Below are 10,842 nucleotides of genomic sequence, written 5' to 3'. Positions count from 1 at the left end.
CTTATCTTATCTTATCTTATCTTATCTTATCTTATCTTATCTTATCTTATCTTATCTTATCTTATCTTATCTTATCTTATCTTATCTTATCTTATCTTATATGCACCTGCCTAATTTTGTTTAAATAACTATTGCACACCTTCTTTAAATCCTATAATCATCATGTCACTTCTCAAATATCATTGTGTTCATCTGCTATATGATATATTTAAATTAAATTGCTCATCCAAACAACCAATGATTTAAAAAGACAAATCATTAAAATGATCAGGGGTGCCCAAACCTTTGCGTACCACTGTTTGGTAAATTCTCACATGTGATGACAGCCAGATCAACCAAAAACTCAGAAACTAGATGTTTACGTTCTCCCAGTTTGTACTGCTGACAGTAATAAAACCCAACATCCTCATCTGTGAGCTTCTTTATAAGCACAGAACAGTTTGCTGTAACACTCAGTCTGTCTGATTTCATTTGGGCTTTTTTACCAATCTCTCCAAAGGTGATCACTTCTGTTGCTGTTGTGTTTTTTGAAGCAAAGGTCCACGTAGTCCCATCACAGTTATTCTGGTCCTCTATCACATTTAGACAAGGTAGAGTGACGTCATCTCCAACTTTAATAAAAATCGAGGTTTCAGTTGCAGATACTGTTGAAAAGATGGAGGAGAAACATAAAAATAAATAAAAATAGAATACAGCATTTTTTAGAATCGGATTGAAGACCAATTTAGACACAAGTTAACGAACATGTCCTGAGCTCCCCTCAAACAACAGAGCATGCTCAGCAGTTTACTGTAAAGGTGTTTTCCTGCTATTAAAATGTTTCCCGAATTCTTACCTGCAATCTGAATCACCAGCATCAGACATAAAAACATTTTAATCCATATGAATTCATCCATCGTGCTTCTCTGTCTCATTTCTTTTCTTGACTGTCAACGTTTCTGAACTGATGACTATTTAAGACTGTTTGTACTTCCTGTCACTACTGAGGTGTCACATCCTCTTCACAACTTTAGCAGTTTTCTTTTCATGTTTACATTCCATAGGTGCAGTCTTTCTCATTTTCTCAGAAACGCATGAAGTAATTTGTTTTTATGAAGGGATATTATTGCACAAAGCGATTATAAGACTTACCAAGTGCACATTGTGTCTGTTTTCAGAGTGCATTTGTGACAGTGATGTGTTTAATAACCTGAAAAGACGTTGACCGAGGAAGCTGAATCTGTGAAGATTGTTAGTCAAGATAAATGTTTCCATTAATACAGCCCCTCTTTCCTCTAATGTTAGAAAACAGACAGCACAGCAGAACAGACAGTTGTAGTCCCAAAAATACAGTTCAGGTTGTTTACAAGTTAGTTCATTAACAATTAATAAAACAAGAAATAAAAGCTGTTCATAAATCCATACATGATTTTAAACACCTGCTCAGACCTGTAGTTTACAAGTGAGTGGGCCGAGTGGATGGCCTACTGAAAGACTGAGGACCTCTGGTGGATAGAATGGGTAATACATGAATAGAAGTGCTCAGAGCTAAACTGTGACACTTAGAAACTGTGTTCTGCACAAGCAGGGTGCGACAACACAAAATGTCATCAATTAAAAAGAATATCAGTCAGATATTTCACTACAATAGATTCCTAAAAACAGTCTGCTTTGATGTCTCTGAAGGTTCTCAGTCATCCAGGTCATCGTAGTCTAAAGAGCTTGGAAAGAAAAGCATCTGGACTTCTTTAAGTTGTTTGAAGACGTTTCACCTCTCATCCGAGAAGCTTCTTCAGTTCTAGGGTCAAATGGTGGAGCTTCACCCCTGATCAGATTTGCACACTGTTAGACCTCTGCCTTACCACCACATATTTCAAATACAACGAGGGTTTTTAGAGACAATAACATAGATGTGCCATGGGCTCCCTGGTGTTACCTATTGTAGCCAACCTTTACACTGAGGAAGTGGAAAGAAAGGCTCTTGGCTCTTTTAAAGTGAGAGTACCCAGCCACTGGTACAGATTCGTGGACGACACCTGGTTCAAAATCAAAACCCAAGAAGTGGAATCCTTCACTGCTCACATTAACGCTGTGGATAAAAACATAAAGTTGACCAGGGAAGACACAAAGGATAACAGTAACGTGGCACACAGCGTGGAAAAAGGCACGTACCTTTGACGTTGCGTGATGAACTCCGTATTCCTCGTCCACACGTCAACGCAAAAACTGAGATTTTGCGGAGATTTAAAAAATCTCTGTTTTTGGGGATTTGAAACACCGTTTAAGTGTTGAAAAAATTGTCATATAGGCTTTTACAAGTCAACGAGCGCAAAAAAACAACAACTTAAAAGCCTCTGGAATTAAATAATGGTACAGAAATAATGCCTCATCTGCATAAGAAAAATTACCAGCACTGGGTCAGTACGAGGAAAATTTCTTTTGCAGTTCATCTCAAATTATGCACTTGCGCTTTGGGATCTTTTAAACATCCTTAGGCGCGTTGCTGCGCACCGTCTGTCCCGTCTGTGAGCACAGAACAAGCGCTTACAAAGCAGCAGTTTGGGGATGACTTCAAACACATGGGTCCCTGTCGGACTATAGGAAAACCCGGACATTTTCATCAATCTCCAAAATCCCCCCGGACGCCCCGGACAGAACGTGAAAAGTGGACATGTCTGGGGAAAAGAGGACGGTTGGTCACCCTAGGAAACCTCAACATTGAAGTTTACTGAAAGCCCACACACACGGACCAGTACCTCGTCTTTGACTCCCATCACCCTCTGGAGCACAAACCTGGAGTAATCAGGACCCTACAACACTGAATGTAAAATGTTCCCTCTAAGCCTGAAGGGAAAAAGAGGGAACACATATGAAGGTGGCTCTTAAAACATGCGGTTATCCTAATTGGGCTTTCATCAAGTCAGCAAAGATGCACAGAAAAGAAGATCAGACACCAACTAGGGAGGATCAGAAAGACAAACGCAACAACATTGTCATCCCCTATGTAGCCGGTGTATCAGAGAAACTCAGGAGAGTCTTCTCCAAGCACAACATCCCAGTGTCCTTCAGGCCCAGCAACACACTCAGACACTGGGACACTTCCACAGGGCTTAAATCTGGGACTATCAACCATTTGACCATAGAACTGAAGAAGCTTCTCGGATGAGAGGTGAAACGTCTTCAAGCAACTTAAAGAAGTTGAGTGTCCTATGCCTAAGACCCTCTTTTACCCACATCTACAAATCTCTTTACAGGGAATCCATTGACCCTGTTCAGCCCAGTAATCTTGCTCTATGCACAAGTGTTAATGTATAAAGTATTGAATAAAGGATTAATTAGAAGAAAATTACACCAAAACTGAATAGAAATACATTTTAATTTATGATTACTATATCACGAGCAACAATATTGATGCAGATTCTGTCATTTATCAAAACCAACATCCTTTTATAAAAAATGAAATGAAAATTTAAATACACGTCTAGACTGAAGTAAAAAAAAGAACCAATCGTTTTTAGTAAAATTACTTTAGCATCTGTTTTATATCTAACATTTAACCAATTATAAAAGTTGATACTGATGACTGAACAGCAACTGGAATTGATTTTGATGATGATCATTGCAGTCAGATGGAAGTAGCAGAGTCTCCAATATTTTCAGACTTTATTGTAACATGATCTTCTTTGTTATCAAAATGTACCTGTAGAAAAAAAAACCCCCAAACAAACCAAAACCAAAATAAGATGCATCAGATCATAAATTATGTAATAATGATAAATACATTGTTGTAATTATCTTTAGTTTCCATTATAAATCTTTTCTCTTCTTTTGTGTTTTTGAATATTTGGTCCTTTTCTCAGTGTTTTCCGCCAATCTGTGCTTTATTGTTTGTTTGGTATCTATTGTTTCTTCAGTTAGTCAGTTACTTCCTGTTTTATTTTGAAGGCTGATTTATCACGTGCCTTTTTGTGCCTTTTTCTACCTTTCTTTATTCCTCTTCCTATCGTGTGGACGTTGTAAGTTTCCTTTGTCCTTTTCTCCTGTTGAATACTATTTTCACTCAATTTTGTTCTCCTTATATTGTGTCTAGCTTTTTACTTTTCCGCTACCACTGAGCAGCCTTTTTTTGTTAACTTGCAATTTCTAGTTCAAGTTGTTGAGTTTAGTTTAGTTGTACTTACTGTGGTTTTATCCATCAGTGTTTTGTTCCCTAAAATGAGAGAAGGAAGTCAATTCCAGTTTAAAATAAAAATGAAAATTTATTCAAACTTATCATTTTTAAATTTACCTTTAACTTCTATCCATATTTTGACTGTTACAGCAGTTATTAAAAGTGTTGCTAAACCCACAGAGACAACAATGGGCCTCAAAGAAACAGAAAAATCTGTAAAAAGGATTAAAAAAAGATTTTGGTTGCAGTTTCCTGTTTAGTGCAAATGTCTTAAAATATGTCTTAAAATAATCCATCCATCCATTCGCTTCCACTTATCCTTTTCAGGGTCGCGGGGGCGCTGGAGCCTATCCCAGCTGTCATAGGGCGAGAGGCAGGGTACACCCTGGACAGGTCGCCAGTCTGTCGCAGGGCCAACACACAGGGACAGACAACCATTCGCACTCACTTTCACTCGCACATTCACACCTAGTGGCAATTTGGATTATCCAATTAACCTATCCCCACAAGTTGCATGTCTTTGGACTTCAAAAACTTGAAATCCATCCAGTAAATGATTATGAGCTCACCTGTGTCTTGGCCAGAGCGCTGATTGCTGATGAAGGTAAACTGCTGCACTTCTCCTGTGCCAGTATCAGTCACTTCACATTTCACTGAGTTATATTTTAATGAGTATAATTCATGGGATTTTGGAAAAGACACAGTGGTGGAGCAGTCAGTCTGCATGGTCAATACTTCTTTGTTCTCTTTGTCCACATCTTGACTGTCAATCAGCCACTTCACTGTGTGATGACACTCTTCATATGGCAGCACAGAGCAGCTTAAAATTGCCTTACTATTGTCTTTATGTTCATTCACTGGTGAAGATGGAGATAATGTGAGAGAAAGAAATTAAACAACCACATTGCTGGAATCTTTATGCCTGAAGTTTCAGTTTGAGCAGACAATATTTTTTTTAAGTGTAAATACTCACAAGTAATAAGAGAGAGATCAACCACCAACTGATGAAGTAGAGAGTGTTGCGCTTGTTTTTTCCCCAACTTGTATTGCTGACAAAAATAAAGACCAACATCCTCAGCTGTGAGCTTCTTTATAACCAGAGAACAGTTTACAGCAACACTCAGTCTGTCTGATTTAGATTTGGCATATTCACCAATTTCCCCAAACCTGAACAGCTCTGCTGTTGGTTTGTTTCTTGAAGCAAAGGCCCACATTGTATTGTTACAGGTATTCTGGTCATCCATCGCATTCAGACAAAGAAGAGTGACGTCATCTCCGAGTTTCATAACAATGGATGTTACATTTGCAGTTCTTGCTGACAGGATTGGAGAGAAATAAGAAAATAAGTTAAATACAAAAGTTGTTTTTTTTTTAAAGAAAAAGAATTAAGATAGTTTAGACACAATATTATGCACGTGTCCAACACTCTTTTTTGTAGAACAATGCTTTTTTATGCCACACATATTTCTTTTTCCAAAAGCAGCACTGTAGACCCTGTGTAGGCGCCTAGTGTTATTTTTTCCTTTATTTCTTTTACTTTCTTATATTATTCATATAATTATCCTTGTGGGTATTATGCTAAAGTGGGCAGGGAGTGAAGACCAGGTTGGCAAAAGATGGGAAAAGAAAATGAAGGAATAGAAAAAAAATAAGGGACAGAAGGGTTAGGGGGAAACCCTGAAGGGAAACAAAAGGGGGATAGTTAGATAGGGAAACGTCGATGATGAAGCAAACATCAGCACTTGCTGTGTCTCCAAGTGCTGCATCTGTAACAAAATACAAAATATCAAACCTGAAAGACAAAACAGAGAAAGGTACACAAGCAAACATGTCATTTTGCTGTGTGTTTAGGTGGGTGGGAAACTGCAACAATGCTCGCCTATAAGAGCCCCAGGTGGGCAGAGAATGACTGAGGAAACCCCAGACCTGAGGCCACATATCAGGATGATGTGCGTCCACCCCAGAAGGAGGAGGCCATGGTGGAGTTTGCATAGCCAAGAGCAGCAGTGTCAGGGAACCGGAAGCAGCAGGCAAACCTCCCACCACAGAAGCCTTAAAGAGGGATAAGTATGGGTCTGCCTGACTCACACAGCCCAAGAGTACAGGCATACCATGGTATTGTTTGCTGTGCACTATTTATAATAATGAAGTGGATTACTGTGCAGTAGATGAAAACATAGCACAAATTTGATTACAAATATGAGTCTGAGAGAAGGCGACTGATTCAGAACCTTAGTAAAATGGAAGTTAAAGAGGAACGCATTTGGCTTCCATGCAAAAAGAATTGAAAAAGTGAAAAATATTCTGACAATTGCGAAAATGGAAAACGTTTTCATATTTGGCTGGGCTGGTTGTCTTTGAGGACAAGTGACAAAAGATCTCGTGAAGAGCCATAAAGACACCTGGTATAAAACAGTATAAAAATCTGCCAGAAAATCTGAATAAGCAAGTAATTTAAAGTAGCAGTTTTTTTTTTGTTTTTTGTTTTTTTTGAGAAACACTCTACACATATCTTATTTACCTTAAGACACATATGAAACCCACACTGTGGGCTTGGGTGGGGTTAGGTCTGGGCACACCTGAGGCTAGCACCATGGAAAATGTATACAGTTATGTATCTGACAATGACCAAAACACTTCTCCAAGGCAACAAAAGAGTTTGCTGAACTTCAGTCCTACTGACAATCTGTAGAGAGAGCTGGAGCTTTGAGTTGCCCAGCAGCAGCCAAGAAACAAAGGATTTAGAGAGTGTGTATAAAGAGAAGTGGGCCAAAATCCCTCCTGATAAATTTAGATTTATGTGTATTTACATGTTTGAGGCTCTATGTAAAAAAGAAAAATATAAAAATAGTTAAAAGAAATAATTAAATCACGAGTGGCCTCCCCAGACTCTGGACAAGCAGTGTGGGATCATCTTGACAGAAAACAGAGCAAAAGGCAGTCACCATCCAAAGAAGAGTTTTGAATGTCTTTCAAGAAGCCTGGAGAAATATTTCAAAAATTTGCAAGAAAGCTTGTCTAAGAGAGTTTAGGCTGTGTGGTAGAATAAAGGTCGTCATATAAAATTGTGTTTTGCTGCACATATTTCCCATGGAAAGTGACTAAATAAACAAGTACCTAGAAAATGATGAAACAAAGAGGCACACGAAAACTAAACTATTACATACCAAGACTAAGAAAAAGATCACCACAACAATAAACACGGTCCAAAACTCCATAAACCAAAACAGCGCCCAACAACCTTACCTGTAATCTGAATCAGCAGCAATGCAAACATTTGAATCCATATGAATTCATCCATTGTGGTTCTCTGTCTCACTTCTTTCTTGTTCTTAATCTTGATGGGGCTGCATCCGATGGCTCTTTAAGATCATTTGTGTTTCCTGTGATTAGTGAGATGTCACTTCCCTGATGTTAACACACCAATAGTGCAACACATTTCAAAAGCATAAAGTTATTTTTAACAGGTGCATGTTGTTTCCGTTCCCTCAGTGATGTGTTTGACACCACGAAGAATTAAAAATGACTGAGGAGGCTGAATGTGTGCGTGTGCATCAATGCAGCTTCCTTTAATTTTTAAAAGAGTCTATTAGAAAAAAGAAAGTACAGAGGAAAGGCAACGCACTTTAAAAAACATTCATCTTCTAAAACTTATCAGGGTTTGGTTCGTCGGAGCAAAAGTGTCAGCAGAGAAGACGACTTCCTTCATCCTGGCCCCGCTCCGGTTCATTTAGTTGCTCCCAAGATAGCCAAGCAATATAATCTTTTTACTGTGTCCTGGGTCTGCTCCAGAACCTCCTCCTGCTAGAACATGCTCAGAATACTTCACCCTGGAGGCATCCAGCCATCCTAGACAGTTGCCATGTTGTCATGTTTTTTATAAAGTGGCTAATTTTGGGAAATTGATTTGAACATAACATGAAAATATGTAAGTAACAAAATGAAAAATGACATGTACATATAACAGGTAACTGTGTGCCTTGTAAGTGTGCTTTTTCAGTTTTTCTGGTTTGTTTTTGTTTTATCTTAATAAACAAAATAACACAAACAAAAATGTTTTAATATTTTTCATCTGTTTTTTTTAATCTTCTTCATGATCTCACCTGCCTCTTCATGTGCTGAGGGGTGAAGGTAGACAGTGGCACTTCCTGTGTTAGTTATAGTCATTTCACACTTGAATAAGTGACATGCTGGAGAGTATAAATAAACAGTCACTCATTTCTCATCACAGTCTAAGGACACTCTTTATATAGCTCAAGATAAACCAGCTTGAAATCATCGTATCATTGCCCTTATGTTGAACCCTTGGTAAAAAATAATCTAATTTATTGTTATTATTATTACTATGTTTTTAGTTTCTTGTTAATCCATTTATCAGATGAAGAAAGGTGAACATTGTTTCATTTCCTGCTGTGTGTTTGTGGCAATAACGTGTTTGACATCTTCAAAAATAAGATGACCGATGAAGTTGAATGTGTGAAAACTGTCAGTCAAAATAAATATCAACAGTTCCTCTTTCTGTTACCACCTTATATTAGAATATAAATAAAATGAAGTAGAAAAGAACAGAAAGACTTATTACTGTGAACTAAAGGGGATGTGTCTTACAACAGCAGTAGAGGCCTGCACATTTGAGCTTTTGAAAATGACCATATGAACACCCTAAACAAGAATAGTTAACACGCTGATGATCTAACTGAGTCATCTCCAGTTATGCTGAGCCACAGTACTTATCTTGACTATATTCTTTTCTTTAAATTAAATTTTATTTTTTGGTGGAGCTTTTCAAAAGGATGTAAATTTTATGCCATAAAGCTGGGAAAAGTTATAGTGCTAACCAGGTTTGATTCACACCAGTGTGACTGCTGTGTGTTTCTATATTAACACCACAGACATCAGGTGCTTTTTTCATACTGTCTGATGATGTTCATGACTTTTTTTTTAGAACTACAGTTGGTGTTTATTTCTGGCAAAAAACCCAACTTTGTTTATTTTTTATTTTCTTTTTGTAGTGTATTGAAGTTCCTTGAAAACAAACAATCACACGAAAACCTTAAAACTGAACACAAATACATTTTATTTGGAGATTACATTACATACAGATAAATCCCAAAGTGGTGCGAGATCAATAATTAAATATATCTTCAGTCAAACTGAAAGGAAAATAGTTTGTAACACACAGCCAATTGTTCATATTAAATAACCTTATTACTTGTTTTAACCCTGTAACACCCAACTCGTCAAAAAAAAAAAAAAAGCCAGAAAATTCTGATTTTTTTGTTTTATTATTTTGTGTATTAACCCTTATAACACAATCCTTTTTTTGCTACATCATGTTGTTTGTTATATATTTTTATGATATATTATTTGTTGCATCACATTTAATACATTAGGCATTTTTAGCAAGTTTTTTTAGACAATTTTAGACAAAAAACATAGTTTTGTTCATTACATTTTGAAATTATGGCAAGTATTGATCATGTTGATGAGATAGCAGTCTCAGAAACTCATGTAGCAAATATGATGCAAATGGCATTATAGGGTTAAGGATGTGACCTATAAAGCAAGATGAGATGATACTGATAATATAACAGCAGTTTTTCTGTTGAGTTGATGTCGATCAGCACAATTTGATAGAAACAGCAGAGATTCGGATGCTTATTATTTTTTGAAACTTAATCCCCTTCTTTATTAAAATGCACCTGCAGAAAATAACCAAATAAAATACAATAAAATAAAATGCATAAGATGTGAGATTAAGACAAATAATCTTGTAATAATGGTTTTGTAATTATCTCTGGTTTAAGTTGTAATTGTTAGTTTCCTCTTCCTGTTTTAAAGTTCTGTTCCTTGTTTGCCTAATCTGTATCTCACTGTTTGTCTTTGTAATTCTATTATTTTCTTCTTTTTTTTTCATCCGGTTAATTTGTGTTTTATTTTGAAGGTTAGTTTTGTGTGTAGCTTGCTGGGTAAGAACCGCACCTTTTGCATTTTAAACTTCTGAACCTCAGTCCTCTGCTGAATCAACATTTAGTACAAGAAATCTAAAGTAATCTCAGCATAATCACTTGCAGTGATATCAAGTATATCAAACATTAGAAACTCAACATTCAGGTTTTTAAGCTTTTATACTGCATTACTGAGTTATGCACTTACGGCAACTTTATCCATCTGTGTTTTATTCCCAAAAATGAGAGAAGAAAGTCAATTTCAGTTACAAGTGAAATTTCTAAATCTTTAACTTTACATGATTAAATTAAATTTACCTTTAGTTCTTGTCCATGTGTTGACTGTCACAGCAGCTATTGAAAGTGCTGCTAAGCCCACAGAGACAATAATGAACCTCGAAGATACAGAAAAATCTGTAAAAAGAATGAAAACTTATATTTATTAAAATAATTTGGGTACAGTTTTCAGTTATTTTTAAATTCCTTTACTTTAAAGTAAGGTACCAAGTCTATGGACCCATATTTGTCTCAGTCTGAAGGTGAGGAGTAACTACTGGATGTTGCATGCAGTTAGCTAGCTATTAGGTAGTATCTGCTTGTGGATTACTTTGGCAGTTTCTTGAAGCTGTCCAGGCTAAATTTCAGCTGAGGAAGGACCAGACAATGCGTAACACCATCCTCAGACATGATATGCAGCTAGCTCTCCCAGGCCCGCCATTTCTTTGCCTATTGCCAAGACAATAC

The 10,842-nt window shown here is 36.9% G+C and overlaps 2 protein-coding genes across 2 annotated transcripts in view; both read right to left on the bottom strand.

Annotated features, from left to right (window-relative positions):
- Positions 1–1,128, bottom strand: part of LOC102298952 — a 10,546-nt gene extending 9,418 nt beyond the window's left edge. Inside the window, exons 1-2 of the mRNA XM_042215097.1 lie at positions 836–1,128; positions 486–644 (exon numbers count right to left, since the gene is read on the bottom strand). The gene's annotated coding sequence lies outside the window, so the exon portion shown is untranslated. The remainder of the gene's footprint in view (positions 1–485; positions 645–835) is intronic.
- Positions 1,129–2,460: 1,332 nt separating this feature from the next.
- LOC102299258 lies at positions 2,461–7,669 on the bottom strand. The gene is made up of 6 exons (XM_042215091.1): positions 7,397–7,669; positions 5,124–5,465; positions 4,720–5,007; positions 4,268–4,363; positions 4,161–4,189; positions 2,461–2,502 (listed from the first exon to the last, which is right to left on the bottom strand). The coding sequence occupies exons 1-6, from the start codon at positions 7,449–7,451 to the stop codon at positions 2,461–2,463; spliced, it is 852 nt and encodes a 283-aa protein (XP_042071025.1). The 5' UTR covers positions 7,452–7,669.
- Positions 7,670–10,842: the final 3,173 nt, after the last annotated feature.

The sequence above is a fragment of the Haplochromis burtoni genome, unplaced genomic scaffold (genome assembly GCF_018398535.1).
Source record: "Haplochromis burtoni strain Fernald_Lab_line unplaced genomic scaffold, NCSU_Asbu1 Contig_658, whole genome shotgun sequence".
Taxonomy (NCBI): Eukaryota; Metazoa; Chordata; class Actinopteri; order Cichliformes; family Cichlidae; genus Haplochromis; species Haplochromis burtoni.
This window is presented reverse-complemented; position numbering and strand designations above follow the sequence as displayed.